Source organism: Pseudorca crassidens, chromosome 11 (genome assembly GCF_039906515.1).
Source record: "Pseudorca crassidens isolate mPseCra1 chromosome 11, mPseCra1.hap1, whole genome shotgun sequence".
Taxonomy (NCBI): Eukaryota; Metazoa; Chordata; class Mammalia; order Artiodactyla; family Delphinidae; genus Pseudorca; species Pseudorca crassidens.
In genome coordinates, this window is record NC_090306.1 from 16,759,890 (window position 1) to 16,785,496 (window position 25,607).

General features: G+C 35.7%; 1 protein-coding gene across 7 annotated transcripts in view; it reads right to left on the reverse strand.

Annotated features, from left to right (window-relative positions):
* Positions 1 to 484: 484 nt before the first annotated feature.
* The window catches only part of SLCO1A2 (solute carrier organic anion transporter family member 1A2), a 57,819-nt gene continuing 32,696 nt past the window's right edge, over positions 485 to 25,607 (reverse strand). For 6 of the 7 annotated variants that reach the window (XM_067695863.1, XM_067695858.1, XM_067695862.1 and 3 more), the window contains 4 exons: positions 20,416 to 20,588; positions 14,664 to 14,728; positions 13,993 to 14,110; positions 485 to 8,007 (listed from right to left, as the gene is read on the reverse strand). In XM_067695863.1, coding sequence (XP_067551964.1) covers positions 7,791 to 8,007; positions 13,993 to 14,110; positions 14,664 to 14,728; positions 20,416 to 20,588 — 573 coding nt within the window. In that variant the 3' untranslated portion in view covers positions 485 to 7,790. Of the gene's footprint in view, positions 8,008 to 12,492; positions 12,636 to 13,992; positions 14,111 to 14,663; positions 14,729 to 20,415; positions 20,589 to 25,607 lie in introns of all 7 variants that reach the window. The other variant, XM_067695859.1, reaches the window with a different exon arrangement.

Below are 25,607 nucleotides of genomic sequence, written 5' to 3' on the forward strand. Positions count from 1 at the left end.
TCCTCACATAAGGAAAAACATACAATGTTTATCTCTCTCTGATTTACTTCACTAAGCATAATATACCTTCCAGGCCCATCCATGTTGTCACAAATGGCAAGATTTCATTTTCGTTTTATGGTCGAAAAATATTCCATTGTGTATATGTGTGTGTGTATGTATGTGTGTGTGTGTGTGTATATATATATATATATATATATATACACACCACCTCTTCTTTATTCATTCATTCATAAACACTTAAGTTGTTTCCATATTCTGGCTATTGAGAATAATGCTGCTCTGGATGTTGGGGTGCATGTATCTTTCTGAATTCGTGAAGGATGTCTTTTGAATCTATCAAGCTTGATATATCATTAGGATATGTTAAGTTATTATTTTATTCAGAAATTGACTTCAACAGTGTTGGAGGATGGAAGGAATGAAAAATGCCCACTGAACTGAGAAGGCATTTTGAAACCGAAAAACAAGGCAGGCAGCTCGATATAATTAATGGATCAGTTTATTATAGGGTAACATTCACACGATAGGATTGGGCAGACAACAATCCAGAAGGGTTCACAGCTGCACTCACACTGCCAAGGGGCCACTGGGACGATTTTAGTTGACCTAGGGAAAGGGGTAGTTGCTTGGAAAGAGGACGGGCATTCCTAAGTCAAGATTCATGAATGGGTAACTAGTCTTGTGGATGCTGAGAATACGTCAGGGAAGGTTTCCATCACTGGGGACTAAAGGCTACCTGTTCCTAATGATTAGTAAACAGTGCCTATTAACCATGAATCCCCTCATGACAGAGAAGTGATTTACTGTACAGTACAGTCCTGTGTAGAGTCAGCAGAAGGACAGGAGAAACAGTGCTCAAGATGGTATCAGTTATGCTAACAGCCATACACATAGGAATTACAGACATCTGAGGGCTTGAAGAGTCTTGTGATTTCCTTTTTATTTTATTCCATTTGATTTTAAAGTAACATTTGCTTGAATTTTTCTTAGGGCTGATTGCAAGAAAAGTTTCATATTTTGTTTTTATCACACACCAGGCTTTACTTCAGTAGCTTTGTTTATAATAAAGCTCTGAGTACTACTTGGGCCATTTCTATAATTTGTGTCCTGTACGAGTCACATATATAAGTCATATACACATATAACAGGCTATAAATTTGAGAACAGTTAAAAGGAAAATAAGTGCCTTGTTTAAAAATATAAAAATAATCTCAGGCAGTTGTTTGTTGGATCCACAAATCTCTCGAGTAATAAATTTTAAAATTAGATACATGGTTCATAAATTTAAAAAAATCACTTCCAAGATTTCTTATGCCTACTATGTGGTTGAACAAATGGAAAAGCATTTTAAATATACAATCAATAAAAGAAGCTCTTTGTTTCTATTCATCCTAGAGCAGGAGGTAATAGGAAATCAACATAAATTTCAAGGCTACAATGTTGTGTAATAGCACTTATTAATCTCGACCTAGACATAGGTGAACTTAGTGTAAAATACACTTAGCAATATGCATCTACTCTCTGGATACATAACATCCAACATAATATTCACTTTCTAAAATTTATCAAATATTCAATTGTTTTCTTCCCCTCCTTCCTTTCCTGGTCTTCTCTTTTCTTTCTCTTTCTTTGTCTTGTCCTTTTCCTTCCAGAATAATTCATTCCTGAGCCATTAGATGGGGCCAAGAAAGTAGGTATGTAGGTAGGTGCAGGTGGAGGAAAGCTGTTTAAGGGGAACTACAGGGACCTGAGTGGGTGTAAAAGCCCAGGAGTCCAAGCAGTGTTAGGAGAGTGTCCATAAGAGGGGTAGTCTAGCATAGGTGTCAGAATCCAAGGAAGGGTCTGTTAGTCGGGTTTTCCAGAGAAACAAAACCAAGAGGAGATAGATGATAGATAGATATAGATAGATAGATATAGATAGATAGATAGATAGATAGATAGATAGATACATAGGTAGTAGGGGGGTAGCCTAGAGACCCAGGGAAGGGTTGGTGTTGCAGTTTTAGTCCAGAGGCAGTCTGCTGGGAGAATTTCTTCTTCCTCAGGGGAAGCCAGTCTTTTTTTATTAAGGCTTTTGACTGATTGGGTGAGGCCCACCCACACTACGGAAGGTAATCTGCTTTACTCAAAGTCTACTGATTTAAATGTTAATTTCATCTAAAAAAGACCTTCACAGAAATATCTAGAATAATGTTTGACCAAATATCTGGATACTATGTCCCAGCCAAGTTGACACACAGCACCGACCATCACAGGAGTATAAGGGGGACATCACACATGGGGCACCCTGCCATGGGTGTCAGACCTGAATAGGGTGCAGAAGACATCACTGTGGGGGAGAGCAGAGTGAAGGCTGGATGTGAGGTGTTGGAACCCGAAAAGGGTGAGAAGGGTTTCCAGGTAGGAAAAGAGCAGCCCAGCAGCACACGGTGTTGGACTCTGTGTGGGGTGAAGAAAGTCTCTGCAAGGAAGAGAGTGGCACCAGGGATGGGAGACTGGTTGTCAATATCACACTGGCTTAATTCCTTTAGCTTTATAGGTCTTAACATCTGGTGGTGGGCTTCTCCAACTTTACCCTTCAAGATTGCTTTGATTTCTTCCTGGCCCTTTACATTTCCATGTAAAGGCCAAATTAATCGTGTCAATATCCACATTTCAAAAACGACTGGGATTTTGTCTGAGATTTCACTGAACTTATAGATAAAATTTGGGAGAACCGACATCCTTAAAATATTAAATCTCTCAATAAATGAACATGATGTAGGTCTTAATTTCTTTGAATACTGCTTTGCAGTATTGGGGATAGAGGTCTTAGACACAATAAGATTTATTGCTAGGATTTCAATGTGGTTTTATTTTTTGTTTTTTGTGTTTTTTTGATGCTACACTAAATAATATGCTTTACTAATATCATTTCCTAATTGCTATTGATATATGAACAGCTGCATTTGATTTTGTGGACTGCCCTTGTAACCAGTGAACTTTCTTAAAATTCACTTAATCACGTTGATAGCTCATCTATAGTAACTTGTGGATTTTCTTCAATACAAACGTGTCACTGATAGTTTTATTTTTTGTTTCTTTTCTTATCCTTACAAATTTTAATTCTTTTTCTTCCCATTTCTGTGGCTAGGACATAATGTTGAATAGAAATGGCAATAGTAGCCATTTCCTTCTCACTCCCAACGTCAGCAGGAAAGCTTTATTAAAATTAAATATCCCACTTAACTCTAATGTTTGCAGTAGTGCTTTTTAAAAAAAAGAAATCATGATCATGTCTGAAAGCATATCATATGGAACTTGTGATTTTTTGTTCTCATTCTAAGCAAATTATCACTTTTAATTTTATTATGTATTCATCATTTTGAAATTTTTTATAGGCCTTCCTCTCACATTTGGTAAACTTAAAAGCCCGCAAAACTCAGCCCTTCCACTGCTGGTGGCCGGGCTCTCACTGTCTTCCTGCTACACCGTGTTTCATCATCTTTCATCCCTATGCTTTTGCCTCTTGGTGGCAAGACGGCTTCTTGCTCCTCCTTGAGGCCTAATATCTTCAGTTCCAGAAGGAAGAAGGAAAAAGGGCAAAATGTCTTCCTAGAAAGCTTTGTCTTCTTCTTTTGGAAAGAAATCCCTTACCAATTAGCATGCTTCTGCAATGTTTCCCAAAAACAGAATGGGAAGTTTTTGCAAAAATCTCTGATTACTTAGTGACTCACCATATGTCCATAGGGTTTGAAATTACCTTGTGCTGTTATTTGTCATTCTGTCATTGTTTTCTGTATATATTTATTCACCCTAATAAAATGACACCCACTTGAATTTTAAGGCCTACAACTTAGTTCATCACCACCTTCCTTACATACACACACCAAGACACATATCCTCTAGAACAAAGGACAGAAACAAGAAAAAAGTTGCTCAATAAACATCCATTGGACGAAGTGAGAGAGTGACATGGACATATATACACTACCAAATGTAAAATAGATAGCTAGTGGGAAGCAGCCACATAGCGCAGGGGGATCAGCTCAGTGCTTTGTGTCCACCTAGAGGGGTGGGATAGGGAGGGTGGGAGGGAGATGCAAGAGGGAGGAGATATGGGGACATATGTATATGTATAGCTGATTCACTTTGTGATACAGCAGCAACTGACACAATATTGTAAAGCAATTATACTCCAATAAAGATGTTAAAAAATAAACTAAACTAATAAGTAAATAAATGAACACCCATTGTAGAACCTTTGAAAATCTCACAATTGGAGGACTCAGTTCTTCCCTTTCTATAAAATGCCCTGTTTTATTTCTTTTATTATTATTGTTTTTGCTGATGTGTATTCTTTATGAAATTTTTTTCATTGTATTTTACATGCAAAAGAGAAAAGAAATCAGAGTACAAAAGGGGCAAAAATGAAAGGCAAATGCATTGTTCTTTGCTTTTCTTCCTGCTTCCAACGCTACACAGACAACCACTTCTCAGCAGTTCTGATAAGATGTGTTTGCCAATTTTATCTGAATTTATTAAGCTTAAAATATATTTTAACTCCATGCTATAAAATATGAAGAATTCCTCTCCTTCCCTTTATGTTTTTTCCCAATTTTTGTGGTTTTTCTATGTACTTATTTTTAAAGTTCCCATAAATATCAGTTATATTGAGAATTATAAATAATATATTAAACCATTTCTAATTCCATAAACCTAGACTCCTCACAGTATTAAATAAGACAATGAACGATCCTAGACTTCCCACTACCGGTTTTCCTGCTGTTTCTCTCCTCTACTTCCGTCTGCTGTGCCTTTACTTCTACCCTATCCTGAGGGAGGACAAATGCTCAGAATAATAACTGACTTCCCTAGGCCTCATGGACTTGAACAACAGAGGTCAGGAGAGGTCACAGAGCACTCCAATACTCACTTTCTCTGATTTTCTTTCCTCCACCAAGAAGTGTCAAGAGAGAACCCTAGACTAAAATGCCATCATTCCCAGCAGGCGATAAGAGTGAGCCCAAGACACTGGGTCCAAAATCATGTCTCTCTGGGCCTACCCTGCTCCACTGAGGGTATTCAAGTGGGTGAACTGTGCACAGAGTTAAGACTCAGCTTTCTCTGATCAACTTAAACCCATCAACAGAAGTCAAGAAAGACCCACAAGTACTCAAGTAAGATTTTGATTCTCCAGTTTGCCTCCATGACAAGGGGTCATGAGGAAGCCCAGTCATGACCCCTCCTAATTTTGACACTCACAGTCTCACCAACACTATCTGTCTTGAAATCTATCAGGACTAACCTCATTACGTCAGTTACCTAAAAAGTCCCGGAATTCCAGATGATCTCTCATTCCCCTTCTTCTAATTTTCATTCTCTAATTTCCATATACCTCTAATTATCAACTTTTTCTCTCAGACTCCAATTTTGAAATCTGCCCCCTTTCAGTTTGTCCCCTGGAACTCAGAGTCCCTCATCTCCAAAACTGTCCATATTCTCAAACTCATAAACCAGCATTCTCTTCACGGCTGCAGCCTCACCAAAATCTGGATTTCTCCTGAGGACAATGCTTCCCCCAAAAGCATCTCATGTGGTAACTGTTGACTTTTTCTCACAACTCTCTGGATATAGGGTGAGTTCTTGCTCCTCTTTTAGCTTCCAGAGCATTCTCCCCATTTCCTCCCTTCCCAAATAAAGCAGCTCCAAGTTTCATGTCATCTGACCCTAACACAGAACTGTCCCTCATCTGCCACACGTCCCCTGAGTTGGAACTCCTCACTTCCAATGGTTTTAGCTCCTCTCTCCAGTGTCAACACTGTTCCTGTCTTGAATCACAGTCTTGATGAAGTCTCAGACTTCGTGAGCAGAGAACTGAACTCTTAAATCTTCTCCCCCAAACCTGTTCTACCCAGTCCTCTCTGTTGCTTTCTCCTTAAATGATGCATCCAATTCTCAGGAAATCATATTGGTCTGCAAAGTATACATAGACAGTCCCTCAGCTAACTGGCCTATTTCCTGTCTAGCTTGTGGTCTATTTTCTGTCTAACTTGTATTCTTTGAACTTTCAACTCAGAGGTTCCTACCTACATCCCAGGCTCCTTCTAAGTGCATCCTGAATGACAGCTCCTGCCACCCTGTTCTATCCCTGGAGACACTCCCATTCCCTTTATATGACACATAAATAATCAGAGTATATTGACAACCACTTCTCCAATCCTCCCTCTCCACATCTTCCTCACCCTTAAGGGAGTTCTATCATTGCATCTATATTGACTGTCCTTTCAGTGGGAGGGAGAATAAGTAGATAAACATGGCTGTTCATTCTATTCTCTTGAACCAGAAACTCCATATCACCCATAAGGCCTCTTGTGTCTCTAAAATCCTTTCATACTTTTATTGTATCCCTAAGCTACAAAATAATAATAAGTGTAGATCTAGTTTTAAATGTACATCTTGAATTTTCTTAACCTCAGTTCCATAACAGAAGCTACTTTTTAAACACTTCATTCTCTAAGAGGACATAAAGAAAATTTGTGTTTGTGTTCTAACTTAGGACACGTTGGGTGACATAAACATTAGACTAAGGAGGCCTCCTGAATCTGGGAAACTGATTTTTTGGATAACATCTGGCAATACAAACAGCCTTTAAGGACTAGTGTCTTTCGGGACTTCCCTGGTGGGAAGAATCCGCCTGCCAATGCAAGGGATACGGGTTCGAGCCCTGGTCTGGGAAGATCCCACATGCCGCGGAGCAACTAAGCCCATGCACCACAACTACTGTGCCTGCGCTTTAGAGCCCGCCAGCCATAACTACTGAGCCCACGTGCCACTATTACTGAAGCCCACGCACCTAGAGCCCATGCTCTGCAGCAAGAGAAGCCACTGCAATGAGAAGCCCGCGCACCGCAACCAAGAGTAGCCCCTGCTCGACGCAACTAGAGAAATCCCATGCACAGCAACAAAGACCCAACGCAACCAAAAATAAATTAATTAATTAATTAAAAAATACTGAAAAAAAAAGGACTAGTGATTTTCTAATATTGACCTTTCACACTTTGACTTAGACATTTGTTTTTAAGAGAGAGTTCAGTTGCCATTGAATTGCTGAAAAAAAAATCCAACAATCTTTGCTACATGATTTTTAATTACCTGATTAAGTTTGTCAGTACTCTGAACAAAATGAGCAAATATATGACATGAGTCAAAAAGCAGGGAATGAACTGAAATCAAGTGATGGCATATTAGTGAGTAATCTATTTTAAAAGAATCATGTCTGGAATGAATAGGAAGAGGTAAAGAACAATTCCAAAATAGATTTAAAAGATTTACTCTTCTTTCACATGAAGTGATAAATTTGAATAAAATACTTAAATATTCACATAAGAAGATAAGAATTTCAGTCTTGAAATAATCCTGATATCAAAGCAGAAATTCAATGGAATTAAATAGATTTTCATAATAGGAAATTTTTAGCATCATGTGGAAAAGATTTGGGAAATATGCCCTTATTTTGCATAAGTGAAAAGAGAAATTGCTGTTTTAACAAGTTAACATAAAAATAAAGCTGGTTCTAATATCCTACTTTGAAGGTTGTTTATAAATGTCCCTCTGAGGAAAAATCTCAAATGCCATTGTTCCTTCAGAAATACCATCAGTGAACATTTTTTTACCTTGAGTAAAGAAAAATGTTGAGGTTCTTAAAGACAAGGAAATATTACCTGCAGTAAGTACCTCTATTGATTTTAAAAACAATTAAGTTGTAGTGTGTTCTCCAATTCTGCGAAGCATGATATAAAAGAGCATTATAGTTTAGTTTTCAATTCATCATCATTCAAAACTTTGGAATTTTGGTCCGTCTCTTTGCCCTCATTTTCCTTCCCTGTAAACTTGGCCTCAAGCATAGTTTCTGAAGAGGCATTTTCCTCTGGCAGACGATACTTCCTCAAAATAATGAGGATTAAAAAGGCTGGAATATAGCTTGATCCTCTTAGCACTGCTGGCAATCCAAGGTAGATGTATCTATCAAAAAAAGTTAAAACATATTAAAACTTATAGTTTTGCATATAGTTAATTATTAATATTTTACTCTCATAAGGAGAGCAGCAGCTAATTGTTTTGCACGTCAACCTTATGAATTAACCTCATGAACTCACTTATGAATTCTAATGTTTGTTAAAATGAGTTTTGGGATTTTTTATCCAGACGATCGAAATTTATTTCCCTCTTTGCTAATCTTTTGTTACTGTTTTTATTTTATCTTTTTACATTGAATAGACTCCTCAACTTAAATTTAATACTGACAGGGATAGCAGTTTTATTTCAATATTTAATAAGAATGCTTCCAAAAATCACCACTAATTATAATATTTACTCCTGTGTTTTCTTAGATGATCTTAATCAGGTTAAGGAAGTTTCTTTCTCCTCTTTTGAGTTTGCTCAGAGTTTTAGTTGTGAATTTGTAAAATATCACTAAATCATTTTTCTGTACGTAATTAGCAGAATATCCAAGATTATTATTATAATTCTATAACAAACTCTGTTAGTTTTTATATCTTTTTGGATTCAATTTGATAATTTTTTGCATGTATATTTACAAGTAAAATCAGCTTATACTTTTTTCATTATACTGAACTTGTCTAATGTCAATATCAAGGTTGCACTAGCTTTGTAAAATGAATTGGGAAATTTTCCCTCTTTTTCCGTTTCTAGGAATAACTTGTATAATGCAGGAATCATCAGTTCATTGAAGGTTTGTAATACTTGCCTTAAAAGCTTCTGGACTTGATGTCTTTGGAAGATGAGAATTTTTGACTGATTCAAAATTTTTAAATGGCTATGAAAATATTCATGTTTTCTATATATTTATAGTAAAATTTGATAATACATATTAATCTAGAAAACTATTTAACGTGTTTCCAAATTATTATGTATAAAATTCCTAAGTATCTGTACTTACATTTCCTTTTTAGTTCCTAATAGTGTTTATTTATGCCTCTTCTCTTTCTTTATTTGCCTTTCCAGATTATTGTTATTATTATATTTCAATCTTTTAGAAAACACAGCTTTTTTGGGGTTACCTCTATGGTGTGTAGTCTGTTTATTAATTTCTGCTTCTTATATTCATGTTCTACTTCTAAAATTTTCTTTTATTAGGAAACATTTCAAGAATTCAGGAAAAAAAGAGTTAAGCATATTTGTACTCACCATCCAGGTTTTTTAAATGATTAAATTTTGCCATTTTTGTTTCAAACCAGGTTAAAAGAAAATATTTAATTCCTGTGATCCTACTACATTCTAACCCATCCCAGGTGTAACACTATGTTGAATTTTATGGATTTTGTTCCTAGTTTATTTTTATAGCTTTACAAAGTATGCATGTATCCATTCGTAATTTATACAATTATTGTATATATTTTTACATTTTAAATAATTGGCATAATACTACAGTTTTATTTTGAAAGTTTTTCTGTCAGCCCACCATTTTAAAACTAGGCTCATTCATATAGTTCTACATCATTTATTTTTAACTGTTGAACAACACTGTGATGTATGAACATGAAAGCAACTCTTCTGCCCGTTTCCTGTTTACCCATTTCTGTCCCCCTCTAACTTTAAAACCCTAATTATAGGAATGAAATCACTAAACAATTGAAACTAACTCCTGACTTAACGCTTTCTTTAACGCACACCATGCTTTGAGTAGCCTGTTGATTCTTTTCCTAGTTAAAAAGAAGTAAGAGTGAAGAATTAAATAGATAAAGAATGGTTAGCTCTCTGCTCCCAACAGCTCGCTTAGCAATCCTGCAGGCAGATCATTCAGGCAAGATAACATCCGAAGATAGAGTCAGCCAGTCTGCACTCGGTGGGAATGATGCAGAACAATCTCCTGCCTCCATGATTCACTGAGATTCTTCCCACCCTCCCCCTCCCCCCAAACACTTTTTCCTTTAAAAACTGTCATGGCTAAGCAGAATCTTCGGAGTTTGTCTCTGGACACGAGGCCACCTTCTCCCCAGATTGGCAGCTTTTCTGACTAAAGCACCTTTCTTTTCTACTGACACTGCCTCTCAGTGTATTGGCTTTTGAGTGGCTAGCAGCCGAACCTGAGTTCGGTAGCAAACACACCACGGCTTATTATCCATTTTCCTGTGGGACGCTTTTGTTCAAAATTTTTTAAATATCAACAAAACTGCAACAAACCTTTGTTGCCATGTCTCCTTGTGCATGTGAGCAAGAGTTTCTCTAAACTATGTGTAAGCATCTTAGAGGATGCAGCTTAGGAAATATTGCCCAAAGGTTCTTTTCAATAGTTTTTATTCACCGCCAGCAGTGTATGAGAGTTCCAGATGCTTCCAGTTTGTGTTCTATCATTCTTCACTGTCTATGGTGTTTTCTGTTGCAAACATTTTTAAAAATTTTATATGTAGTCACATTTGATAATTTCTTGCTCTCTGGTTTGTGTTTTTGTTTCAACCCAAACCCAGAGCAATAAGAACCATAAAGATATTAGGATCCATGGTTGTTGATGACCTATCTGCTATTGGTCTAACTGTTATTTCTTTATAAGCCACATGTTTATTTCTCTGGGTAGTGTTTATGTTTTTTCTTTATCTTGAGCATTTGTAATTTCACTCTGATATGTCTATTTAATTTATTCCATTAGGCATTTGAAGTGCACTTGTGATCTGAAAATGTATGACTCTGTTAAATTCTAACGAATTCTAAGCCATTAGTTCTTTAATTTATCTCTGCCATTTCCTCTATTCTCTGTTCTAGAAAATTTCTGAGATATATCCTTTAATTGCTAATTGGTCTTTAACATTACTTATGTAGTTCATTTTTGTTGAATCAGTTCAAATCATTGATTTACATTCTAGATAAATTCTTCTGTACTCTCTTCCATTTCACCAATTCTTATCTTATGTTGACTTGAAGTTTATTATGTATTTAGGATTCTTTTTATTTCACTGCTATCCATTTAATCTCTAATATTTCCAAGAGTTCTTTTTGATATTCTTATTTCTGCTAGAATTTTTTCATAATTTCTTATTCATTTTTTAATGGGTATTATGCCATCAATTTATTATTTTTAAACCTATCGAGCTGGTTAAACATACTTATTTTAAAGTCTTTGTCAGATTCTTATATTAGATTAAATTTAATCTGGAATCAATCATGTTTCAATTGGTAGTTTATGTGCTTGTCTTTCTTACTGTTGGATTTATTCATGTATTTTAACATTTCAGTTTACAAGCTCTTCTTGAGTATTTTGTTGTTGTTCTTTGTTTATTTTGGTTTTCTTTGCTGTTCTATTTCTCTGTATTTACTCCTCCAAATTTGATCATTCTCCCTTTGCTTTTCCCTGTCCCCCAGGTTCTTAGGCCTTTCCTAGTTCTTTTCATAGTGATACTGGGAATAATCACAGAGGGAGTAGATCACTCGGTCTAGTTCTTGGGTGTATCTGTATCTTATTCCCTCCTTAGAATCACAGCAATAACGTGCAAAAGGGTTTCTTTTTAAATCTCTTTTACAATGAGGTTTGCATTATTTTCCCATGGTTGCTGTTAGTTGGGTTAAAAAAAATCACGATAGGGCTTCTCTGGTGGCGCAGTGGTTGAGAGTCCACCTGCCGATGCAGGGGACACGGGTTCGTGCCCTGGTCCGGGAAGATCCCACATGCCGCGGAGTGGCTGGGCCTGTGAGCCATGGCCGCTGAGCCTGCACGTCTGGAGCCTGTGCTCCACAACGGGAGAGGCCACAACAGTGAGAGGCCCACGTACCGCAAATAAAAAAAAAAAAAAAAATCACGATATATCTACCAATAGATAATTTTTGCGCAATTGGATGGTTCAATCTTCTATATTCTCACTAATTTTTCATCTGTATTTTATATTCACTTGTAGAAGTGTGTTGAAATTTTCCTAATTGTAGATTTCTTCTTGTAATTTTGTGAATTTTTGTTTTATATATTTGAGTTTATGTTGACAGATTTATATGGATTCATGATTGTTATATATTTTTGGTGAAGTGCTTTTTTTATTATTAAGTAATATCCTTCTTTAATTCTATTAATTCTTTTCACTTTAAATTCTACTTTGTCTTACAGTCATTAATATAACCACAGAAGCTTGATTTAATATTTGTCTGGTATACATTTTCTGACCTTTATCTTCAACCTTTCTTTGCATTATATTTTTAGGCTCTCTCTTGTAAACAACATGTAGCTGGAATTTGGAAAACTTCAATATGAAAGGCATTATCTTTTAAGAAGCGAGTTCAATTGGTTTACACTTATTGTGAAACCTGGTATATTTAGGCTTTATTTTCAATTATTTTGTGTGTTTTTATTTTCCTATGCCTTACTTCCATCAAATTTTCCTTAATCCTTTCCCCACTTTTCATTAGATGGTAATAAATATAAGTGATCATCCTTACATTTTTGGCCAATTTTTAAGTTAATCAGTATTTTGTTCTCAAGAATTGTAAAAGAGTCCTAGATCTTACCTGGATTTTAAGCTAACAAGTTAGCCTGCCATAGCTGCATGGAAACTGGCAGAAGATACAAGCCTCCTTGGTCAGAGACAAAGGACTTTTTTACAGCAATCAGCACAAGCTTCATGTTCAGGTTAGTTTTCACCCCCCAAGTCCTGAAGTGGGGACACAGGAGACCCAGGTGGATGTTGTGCACACACTGCGTTCGGGTCACAGCTAAGCAATCCTGAGTTTAGGAAATCCCTATCATTTAAATGGGTTGCAAGCAAATCTGCCAACATTTGCCCCAGAGGGGGATGTTACCTTTATCATCCTGGACAGAAAACTCTGCTCCAGAGGAAAAGACCATTTTTATCTTCCAAGGTCACTTACTGTTCAAACATCTTTGAAAAGATAGTTCAGAACAAAAGCTTCTGCTGACAAGATATGCCAAAATTCAAGGAACCCATGAAGAATTGTCCATCAACATGTAACTCTTGTTTCTACATTGTATTAGTTTCTGATGAATTTTCTCATGAGTACACTTCATTGGTCACTCTAATTCACCTGACTGACAGAGGATGGTACCAAATATAATAATTTTGTCTGAAATATCATTTAATCAAAGCTACTATAAACAGGAATCAAAGCAGCAGGATGAGGCCAACCTACACTAGGGATCCTTGGCTTTCCTCAATTGTGATGCAAACCCATTGCATGCACAGTATGTATCTGTGCCCACCTCCATATTACCCCTGTGGAACTTTAGGGGAAAGGGGAACTGATGAAAACATGAATCACATTCTGTCTGCTCTCTTCACAGTTCTTGACATATATCCTTTTACTGATCAAGAGAAGACCTTAGACTATTTTAAATAATGCTAAATCATTTTTAGAAAATGAGTTTTCTTACTGCCCCATAAGGAGAAATTAATATAAATTTAAACAAAATCCAGGTCTCTAAATGGAAAAGAATGTGAACATAAAAAGAGAAAAATGGAAGAGTTTTGTTAAAAAACAGGTTAATATTATCATATGAGGTTTGTTCAAAATCAGGTCTGTTATTAAAAAAAAAATAAAGCTTTAAGAGACATGAAGAATATTGTGCCAGTGAAATTTAATAAGGGAGAAAAAATACCATCTTAGAGATCAGAAGTGGATAGTGAAAGGAAGTAAGGATTTAACCTAGTAAGATGTTGAAACGATGTAGGATTAAATGGGGATACTTGAGAGTAATATAATTTAGATAGGTAGCTTTTGTACAGCCATGACCTTCAACAATATATTGATTGCAACCAATTTAAGGAACAAGCTTTTGAAAGCCACCCATGCTTATATTTATCAAGTACTTTGAAAATACTGAGGAAATAAAATTCTAGTATATAAATAAGAATTGGAGATACAGTACCACTATCTATTCTGGAAACAAAGGCAAAAGTAATCTAGTCCCTTGACAAAGAAAATGTTAGATATGAATGGTACCATTTTACACACTGCCTATGCTTAGAAAGCAATTTAAAAAATTATCTTTACCTGAAGTTGGTGGAATCATATATCCTACATGCCCCTGACTCACCGCATTTCAAAGTACCCCAGTGTAAACATGTGGAGTCCACTAAAGCTCCAAAATATATAGGTGCGGGAATTCCAGCTACAATTAAAAGCGAGAAAGAAGAATCCATTAGCAAGGTAAGAAGATATATTTTGTTTGGAAACATTTTAACTTTATTCGTAGAACAAATACAGTTTAACAAAATATACATCTATTGCTTTAAATTTTACTTTTAGAAACTGGAAGTTACTTTTACTGTAAAGTTTTTAGATTATAAAAAATAAGTAATCTGAAGGATAAATGCAAAATAAAAATCATCAGTAGAGAAAAACACTGAATTAATGATTCTTTACATTTTTTTCTGCAATGTTTTGGGCCAATCACATGCACATTATACTTTAACAAAGCATTTCCTGTTCCTTTGCTTTTCAAATTGCATTGATGAAAAGTAGAATTAAGGTCAGATAGGTCTTTTTCAAATAAAAAAGAGAAGTTCTCTATTTCTTTTTGTTCTTCATTCTCACACTACTTACAAAGTGCTGTTTACAAGCAGAAGGAATATTTGTTAGACTGTTACTCTGAGGGAGTGATTTCATCTACTTAGTATTTAATAGTGGTCTGATGTGATGTTGGGAAAAATAACTATTTTTACCTAATACCCTTGTGCAAAATGCATGTAATCCCACACCAAGAGACTTCTCTTCAGGCTTGATACACCTAAAAAATAAATGAATTCATAAATTTAAAAAGTAGACATTTAAAATCTACCAGAGTTTCTTAAAAGAACTCTTTGTGTGCTAGTAACACACTGAGCCTTAGAAAATTTTCCTGCCTGCTCAGGTCTTGGTTATCCAAGGCCTGATTATCCAGTCCATAACCTTCACAGGAGCCCCACCTCTGGTCCTTGGCATTTTATCCATCACTTTTTGCTCATTCATTTCTATCATAAAGTTATCAAGGAAGAAAATGTTTCATATCAGTTGATTTCTACCCCAGTATCCTCTTCTTGAATAGTATTTCTTGATTCTGATGGTTAAAACTTTAGCCTAAAACAAGAACAGTACAACCCTAGGTGTATTTAAATTATTTCTATTAACAAAATACAGAAAAGCCAAGAATTTAAAAAAATAAATGTAAGGAGAAAAGAAAGCCAGAATAAAAATTTTCAAAGGAAAGTGATGAAAAAAATCCAAAGCAAACATATTTTAAGTGACTTGGTATCTTTTCAAGAGTGGCATAGATTCCTCCATTCTCTCCGGAAATTCCCTGATGTTTTCACTGTTGCCTGAAATTCCTATGAGTAGAAATGAAGACTATAATTCCCCAATGGCACTTTTTGTGCTCCACTCACTTCATCAGCAGCATGGCTACCTGCTCCAAGAATTCACTTGGAGAGTTCCTCTGTATTCCCTTCCCTTCTTTGATTAACTCAAAGCTGAGAAAATGAAAGCAGCTTTCTTCACAAAAGGACGTAGTACATTTTTAGCAAAAACATCGTATTATTGGCATTTTCTTGGCATAAGTATTTTACCAATTCAAATAACTCTTCAGCGTCATAGACTGAAATACAGTTGATCTGGTCATTATCTATCTAACACGTAGGTTATTTAGACAGCATCAAGGATTTTACTGAGAAGGAAGTAAGAAAAGCCAGGAGACCTAGCATGACCCTCTTGCTCCCATAGTTACCATTTAATACAGAAAATAGGGCATTTAAATTTCACTGAAGAATTTTTCTTCCTCCTCTATTTCTAATATACCACCTTATGATCTCACAAAAGTATGAAATCCTTATAGCTAAGAAATTGTAAACAGTTTAAACTGTTCTCCAAATGCTGTCACTATTTGACACTGATAACAACATTAATTCTAGAATCCAGAAATAAGAAAGAAAAATTAAAATTCAAATTATGGGAAAATGCTGAGAGAAATTAAAATAGTTCTTAAAAACTGGCAGAGTAGCATAGATGTTGCATCCTTCTACCATCACGGTAGGAGATCCAGGAAGATTCCACAAAAATAGAGAAAAGCATAAGTATATCCATAAAAATTCAGGTGTTAAATCCAACAATGTGATCTTGGCAAGAGCTGGAGGAAGAGAGTAAAGATATGAAGAGATATGAGAGCATGATTAAGTATTCATCTTAATAGAAAGTAGATATTATTACTGAAAAGTTTTGAAATTGATAAGTAAAACAGAAATGTAGCTAAGAATTTCAATAATCAGGCTAGCCATTGGAAAGATTTGACTTTTAAAGCAGCAGAAGAAAATCCAATAAATACAATGGAAAGCAAAAACAGAAGCAAAAAGTCAAATAAATAGAATATATGAAATAAAGTGGCAAAAGAGCCCTATCACATTAATTACAATAAATATAAGTGGGTTAAACTCACCAATCTGAAATTACAAAATCAGATCTAGCATATTGTCTATAAAGTGAAATAGAAGATTGAAGATTGAAAAGAAAGGGAAGGAAAAAGGTGTAACAGGAAGCAGTGAACCAAAAGAAAGCCAGTACTGCAATTTTAATAAGAGACAAAATAGAATTGCCTGAAAGAAATGACTAAAAGATAAAGAAGAAAATTAAGTGCTGCTAATAATAGAAGTATAATGATAAAGACACATTTACATCCTACAATATAGCCTCCAAATATATAAATTAAAAAACTGACAGAATTATAGGAAGAAATACATCAGCAATTTTAAAAGATTTTAACACCCATCTTCAAAAAACTGTTGAATTAAGCTGACCAAAAACAAGCATAGATCTACAAAATTTAGATAACACAGTGATTAACTTCAATCCAAGAAATATGGAAACTGTATACCCAAAATGCAGAAGTTACACTTTCTTTTCAGAAACACATGAAACACTCAAAAATTGAACATGCATTATGCCCCAAAGAAAGCCTCAATATTTCCCCCCAAACCCCACATCTGTCAGATTATATTCTCTGAACGTGAAAATGAAATAACAATAATAAAGGATACCTACAGAAATTTCTCATAGATATGGAAATTATATAACACATAAATAAATTTTTGTGTAGTGGAGCAAACATAAAAGATATTACAAAAGAGTTAGAAGTAAGCTTCATGGAAAATACTAGTTCAGATATAATTAAAGCAATACTTGCAAGGAAATGTATGATTTTATTTACATTAATCAAAATGAGCAAATTATCTAAGTGTTAAACTCAAATAGTTGAATAAAGAAAAACAGAGCAAGCCCAAAAGGAAAAAAATTTTTAAATAAATAAAATAAAGAGCAGAAATAGATGAAATAAAGATTATCAAAGCCAAAAACTGGTTCTTTAAAAAAGAAATATATATATATATATATATTCTCTGATATATATATATATATATCAGAGAATATCAGAATGATAAAAGAATATTATAAACACCATACACTAACAAGTATACAACTGGTGTAAGCAGATATGGAAAATGTGAATAGACACTAACATTAAATAAATGAAAATAATAACCAAGTATCACTGACCAAATAAGCCCAAAGTACAAATAGTTTTACAGGTGAATTCATAAAACTTTCAACAAACAGATATTTAATGCAAGTTGTTCCAGAAGTTTAAAAATGGAAAATTTATTAATTTATTTTGTGGGCCTAGAAAGATTCCAAAAAAAACAAACAAAAAAGAATAGAAAATAAAAGGTACGTTTTACTTATCAACATAGATATAATAATTTTAAATAAATTATTATCTAAATCAAATCATATATAAAAATATATTGTGATTAAGTATGGTTTTTCTTAGATATGCAAGCAGTTCAATGTAGAAAAAAACTATCACTTTTTTCCACTACACTAAAAGTACTGAGTTGGAAGATTATATGTAAATATTTTCCTAGATGAAGAAAAATATATTGATAGTTGAATACTGATTCTATTATTAAAAACTCAGAAACTAGATGAAAACTCATACTAAAAATCTATAGCAAGCATCATATTTAATGGAAAATTTTTACATGGTTTCCATTAAAATTAGAGAAGAACAAGAATACTCACTATCACCAAATAGTTTAACACAGTTTTGGAGGTCCAAGCTGATGCTGTAAGAAAATTTTTAAAACCTAAGATGTGTAAGGTTTGGAAGTGAAGAGATAAAACTCTCCATATGTGCACATATTTCTACATAGAAAACCTAACAAAATCAACAAGTTATTAGAAAAATAAGAAAAGTTGCTGGATAAAAAGTAAACTTTAAAAAATCAACAGCATTCCTCTAAACCAACAATAACCAACTAGAAAATATAAAAGAAAATAAACACCATGTTAAATTACAAATAAGTACATGTCCATGTATGTATGTTTGGATATATATGGGTACATATATATTTGCAATTGTACATGGTAACATTTTGTGTGTGTATATACATATTATATGTGTGTGTGTGTGTGTGTGTGTGTGTGTGTAGTATCTATAAAGGAAATTTTAAATAAATGGAAAAATATTCCATGTTCACAAATATTTGATGTCAGAGTTTCTCCAATTAATATATAGAATCCATACAATCAAATTCATATGTGAGTATAAAGATCCATGCATTGATAGCTAAATCAATTTAGGAAGAAAAGAATAAAGGAAGAGTGAAGGTGAAAGTGTTGGGTGGGTGAGGAAGAGCTACTGTATGAGACATTAACATATGCAATGTCACTGGTATGAGAACAAATAAACTGTGGAACAGAATAAGAACGAAAATGGCCCATGTTATATAAAAACTTTAAATACGATAAAGATGACACCACAAATCAATGGAATAAAGACCTCTCATTTGTGCTATGATGCTGGGAAAGCTACTTAATTTTCTGGAGAAAAATAACACTGAATATCTCTCTCTCTTGAGCCACACATAAAGATAAACTTGTGATGACTTAAAGAACTAGGTAAAGCTGTATAGCTGGTAGGATAAAATTTAGGGGAATACTTTTATAAATTAGGAATATGGGAACCCTTTTGAAATGTGACTCCCCAATATACAAACCCTAAGGCAAGAAAATTGTTAGATTTCACTACAACAAAATTTAGGATTTAATTTCATAAAAAATACTATGAAAAAATTCAAAGGAAAGATGAGAGACCAGGAAAAGATAATTGTAGCAAGCAAACAATATTTCATTAATGTCTATAATTCACCAAGAAAAGTATAGGAATTATAATGAAAATGGGCAAAAATAATGAATAAGCATCTTGAAGCAGAAGCATTAATAGCTAGAAAAAAGTTTGAAGAAATTCTTAAACTCATTGAATTCGGAAATCACATATTAAAACATCAGTGAGCTACCATTTTACACCCATTGGAAGAGTCAAAGTCAGAAAGTTCAATAATTCTAAGTGTTGGTGAGGCTATAAGGAAGTAGAAATTCCCATGCATTGATGGTACGAGAATAACTCATAAGTACTAGCAGTACTTGGTGAATATATGTATCCATGTGCCTTTTGAACCAAAACATATTTATGGCACAACACTATTTGTGTGAATATAAAACACAATACACAAAAAACTTAGTATTTTACAAAGGAAAATACGTATTTAAGAACATATGTCTATCATATTAATATAGATGTTGGTGGTAATAGGAAGTGGGGAATGGAATAAAAAAAATTAAAATAAAGTGAAATAAAACAAGAGGGAAACCTTACCTCACCTAGGATAAACTATGAACTGAGAATTATGATCAACTTAACTCTGCTTCAAGATGAAGAAAAGAGAAAACAATGCACTTTGCTTACTAGGCATGTTTAGAATTGTTTACAAGGCATGAAGCTGCTGTAATTGGAAAAATACATGTAATAAACCTAAGTCTGAATCCTAGCTCTGCAATTTCCTATTTTCAGTAAGCCCTTCAATGTTTGTGTCTCACAGTAGCCTTATAAGACAGTTGAGCATTCATTATATATCCATTTTTTAATTAAAGATAAAAGGAGCTCAGAAAGATCAATTGACCTGCCTTTTGCCCTGTGGGTAGTAATTGGTGAAACTGAGACTTCCGACAGCTTTAAACTCTGCTGTACTATAGGTTGAACTATAAGAAATGACAGCTAGGCAACCACTCTGTACCTAGGAAAATGATCATTTCATATGGTTTACCCTAAAATATAAATGTGTCTCTTCTTGTGTTAAACAATGAGAGGTTCACTAATTTAACCCTAAGAAATAAGGTAGGAAAGATAGGGAGGGAAATACCAACAGATAAACATTTTTATTGCTAACTTTAAAATTTGGTAAAATTCAACAATGCTTAATGGGAAAATCTTAATAACTGGTATATATAGAGCACCAGGTTCTTAGATACTGTGGACTTAAGTGGCTTTCTTAGAAAAAGCTCCCTTACTAAATAACCAGAAATAAATCTAAATAAAGAAAATAATTCTTGTACCTCAGGAGAACCATATATCCAGGGATGGCAGATAAAGAATAGATGAAACTGCTGACCACCGACAAGATTAAAAAGTACTGGAGCATCATGGAACAGTCCTGTCCCTTGTCACATAGCCCAAGAACTGCAGATGAATTTCCTGGTGTTTGAATGCAGCTACAATTTTGGAACACCTGTCAAAAATAATATATTATCCTATTTAAGGAAGGAAAGTTTTGAATACAAATCTCAAATATTTTCTGCATGCCCAATTAGGTCAAGATAGACAGTTTATTCCCTTTGTTCTCATATCCTTTATTGTGTCTCAGGATTATCTCGTGAGACAAAACATAGAAGGTGGTTTCCGAAAAAGGGTATTTCTTTCTAAATTTGAGTACATTTGCAATAGCTCTGTTGCCTAAAAGTCATGCTTTTTAGAAACACATGCTGTTTTGCCACATGCTAAATATGACAAAAAAAATTTGTTTCAGAATGCTCAGTTGAAATGTTTACTTACCAATAAACAAAGTTTTATTTCAAAAAATATAGTTTATTTCACAAACAGAACAAAGTCAACCCTTTTTGAATTCTTATGTTCCCAGGTTTCAATAAGAATCAAAATTTGGAAGGTGGAGCTTCAAGATGGCAGAAGAGTAAGAAGTGGAGATCACCTTCCTCCCCATAAATACATCAGAAATATATCTACATGTGGAACAGCTCCTACAGAACACCTACTGAACGCTGGCAGAAGACCTCAGACCTCCCAAAAGGCAAGTAACTCCCCCACGTACCTGGGTAGGGCAAAAGAAAAAACAGAGACAAAAGAATAGGGACGGGACCTGCACCAGTGGGAGAGAGCTGTGAAGGAGGAACGGTTTCCACACACTAGAAGCCCCTTCGCGGGCGGAGACTGCGGGTGGCAGAGGCGGAAAGCTTCGGAGCCGCGGAGGAGAGCACAGCAACAGGGGTGCGGAGGGCAAAGCGGAGAGGTTCCGGCATAGAGGATCGGGGCTGACCAGCACTCACCAGCCCGAGAGGCTTGTCTGCTCACCCGCTGGGGTGGGCGGGGCTGGGAGCTGAGGCTCGGGCTGCAGAGGTCGGATCCCAGGGAGAGGACTGGGGTTGGCCGTGTGAACACAGCCTGAAAGGGGTTAGTGCAACACGGCTAGCAGGGAGGGAGTCCGGGAAAAGTCTGGAGCTTCCGAAGAGACAAGAGACTTTTTCTTCCCTCTTTGTTTCCTGGTGCGCGAGGAGAGGGCATTAAGAGCGCTGCTTAAAGGAGCTCCAGAGACGGGCGCGAGCCGCAGCTAAAAGCGCGGACCCCAGAGACGGGCATGAGACACTAAGGCTGCTGCTGCCGCCAGCAAGAAGCCTGTGTGCAAGCACAGGTCACTCTCCACACCTCCCCTCCCGAAAGCCTATGCAGCCCGCCACTGCCAGGGTCCCGGGATCCAGGGACAACTCCCCTGGGAGAATGCACGGAGCGCCTCAGGCTGCTACAACGTCATGCTGGCCTCTGCCGCTGCAGGCCCACCCCGCACTCCGTGCCCCTCCCTCCCCCGGCCTGAGTGAGCCAGAGCCCCCGAAGCAGCTGCTCCTTTAACCCCGTCTGTCTGAGCGAAGAACAGACGCCCTCAGGCGACCTACACGCAAAGGCGGGACCAAATCCAAAGCTGAGCCCCTGAGCTGTGCGAACAAAGAAGAGAAAGGGAAATCTCTCCCAGCAGCCTCAGATGCAGCGGATTAAAGCGCCACGATCAACTTGATGTACCTGCCTCTGTGGAATACATGAATAGACAATGAATCATCCCAAAATTGAGGAGGTGGACCTTGGGAGCAACGAGATATATATATATATATATATTTAACCCTTTTTCTATTTTGTTGAGTGTGTATGTGTATGCTTCTGTGTGTGATTTTGTCTCTATAGCTTTGATTTTACCATTTGTCCTATGGTTCTGTCTGTTCGTTTTTTGTTTTTTTTTTTAAAGTATGGTTTTTAGCACTTGTTATCATTGGTGTATTTGGTTTTTGGTTTGGTTGCTCTCTTCTTTCTTTCTTTTTTTTTTTACTTTTTATGACTTAAAAACTTTTTTTAATAAGTATTTTTTATTTAAATAACTTTATTTTATTTTATGTTACTTTATTTTATTTTATCTTCTACTTTCTTTCTTTCTATTGTTTTCTCCCATTTATTCTGAGCTGTGTGGATGACAGGATCCTGGTGCTCCAGCCAGGTGTCAGGGCTGTGCCTCTGAGGTAGGAGTGCCAAGTTCAGGACACTGGTCCACAAGAGACCTCCCAGCTCTAAGAAATATCAAACGGTGAAAATCTCCAGGAGATCTCCATGTCAACGCAAAGACCCAGCTTCACTGAACAACCAGCAAGCTACAGTGCTGTACACCCTATGCCAAACAACTAGCAGGACAGGAACACAACCCCATCCATTAGCAGAGAGGCTGCCTAAAATCATAATAAGGCCACAGACACCCCAAAACACACACCAGACGTGGACCTGCCCATCAGAAAGACAAGATCCAGCCTCATCCACCAGAACACAGGCACTATTCCCCTCCACCAGGAACCCTACACAACCCACTGAACAAACTTTAGCTGCTGGGGACAGACACAAAAGACCTACAATAACAAACCCAAAACAATTAAGAAAATGGGAATAGGAACATACATATCGATAATTAACTTAAATGTAAATGGATTAAATGCTCCAACCAAAAGACACAGACTGGCTGAATGGATACAAAAACGAGACCTGTATATATGCTGTCTACAAGAGACCCACTTCAGACCTAGGGACACATGCAGACTGAAAGTAAGGGGATGGAAAAAGATATTCCATGCAAATGGAAATCAAAAGAAAGCTGGAGTAGCAATTCTCATATCAGACAAAATAGACATTAAAATAAACACTATTACAAGAGACAAAGAAGGACACTACATAATGATCAAGGGATCAATCCAAGAAGAAGATATAACAATTGTAAATATTTATGCACCCAAAATAGGAGCACCTCAATACATAAGGCAAATGCTAACAGCCATGAAAGGGGAAATTGACAGTAACACAATCATAGCAGGGGTCTTTAACACCCCACTTGCACCAATGGACAGATCATCCAAAATGAAAATGAATAAGGAAACACAAGGTTTAAATGATACATTAAACAAGATGGAGATAATTGATATTTATAAGACATTCCATCCAAAAACAACAAAATCCACATTCTTCTCAAGTGCTCATGGAACATTCTGCAGGATAGATCATATCTTGGGTCACAAATCAAGCCTTGGTAAATTTAAGGCAATTGAAATCATGTCAAGTATCTTTTCTGACCACAAAGCTATGAGACTAGATATCAATTACAGGAAAAAATCTGTAAAAAATACAAACACATGGAGGCTAAACAATACACTACTTAATAACCAAGAGATCACTGAAGAAATCAACAAGGAAATCAAAAAATACCTAGAAACAAATGATAATGAAAACACAATGACCCAAAACCTATGGGATGCAGCAAAAGCAGTTCTAAGAGGGAAGTTTATAGCAATACAATCCTACCTTAAGAAACAAGAAACATCTCAAATAAACAACCTAACCTTACACCTAAAGCAATTAGAGAAAGAAGAACAAAAAATACCCAAAGTTAGCAGAAGGAAAGAAATCATAAAGATCAGATCAGAAATAAATGAAAAAGAAATGAAGGAAACAATAGCAAAGATCAATAAAACTAAAAGCTGGTTCTTTGAGAAGATAAACAAAATAGATAAACCATTAGTGAGACTCATCATGGAAAAAAAGGAGAAGACCCAATAGAATTATAAATGAAAGAGGAGAAGTAACAACTGACACTGCAGAAATGCAAAGGATCATGAGAGATTACTACAAGCAACTATATGCCAATAAAATGGATAACCTGGAAGAAACGGACAAATTCTTAGAAATGCACAACCTTCCGAGACTGAACCAGGAAGAATTGGAAATATGAACAGACCAATCACAAGCACTGAAATTGAAACTGTGATTAAAATTCTTACAACAAACAAAAGCCCAGGACCAGATGGCTTCACAGGCGAATTCTATCAAACATTTACAGAAGAGCTAACACCTATCCTTCTCAAACTCTTCCAAAATATAGCAGAGGGAGGAACACTCCCAAACTCATTCTACGAGGCCACCATCACCCTGATACCAAAACCAGACAAAGATGTCCCAAAGAAAGAAAACTACAGGCCAATATCACTGGTGAACATAGATGCAAAAATCCTCAACAAAATACTAGCAAACAGAATCCAGCAGCACATTAAAAGGATCACATACCATGATCAAGTGGGGTTTATCCCAGGAATGCAAGGATTCTTCAATATATGCAAATCAATCAATGTGATACACCATATTAACAAACTGAAGGAGGAAAACCATATGATCATCTCAATCGATACAGAGAAAGCTTTCAACAAAAGTCAACACCAATTTATGATAAAAACCCTCCAGAAAGTAGGCACAGAGGGAACTTTCCTCAACATAATAAAGGCCATATATGACAAACCCACAGCCAACATCGTCCTCAATGGTGAAAAACTGAAAGCATTTCCACTAAGATCAGGAACAAGACAAGGTTGCCACTCTCACCGCTATTATTCAACATAGTTTTGGAAGTTTTAGCCACAGCAATCAGAGAAGAGAAAGAAATAAAAGGAATCCAAATCAGAAAAGAAGAAGTAAAGCTGTCACTGTTTGCAGATGACATGATACTATACATAGAGATTCCTACCAGCATTTTTGGTAAAGTAGCAGGATACAAAATTAATGCACAGAAATCTCTTGCATTCCTATACACTAATGATGAAAAATCTGAAAGTGAAATTAAGAAAACACTCCCATTTACCACTGCAATGAAAAGAATAAAATATCTAGGAATAAACCTACCTAAGGAGACAGGAGACCTGTATGCAGAAAATTATAAGACACTGATGAAAGAAATTAAAGATGATACAAATAGATGGAGCGATATACCATGTTCTTGGATTAGAAGAATCAACATTGTGAAAATGACTATACTACCCAAAGCAATCTACAGATTCAATGCAATCCCTATGAAACTACCACTGGCATTTTTCACAGAACAAAACATTTCACAATTTGTTTGGAAACACAAAAATCTCCGAATAAACAAAGCAATCTTGAGAAAGAA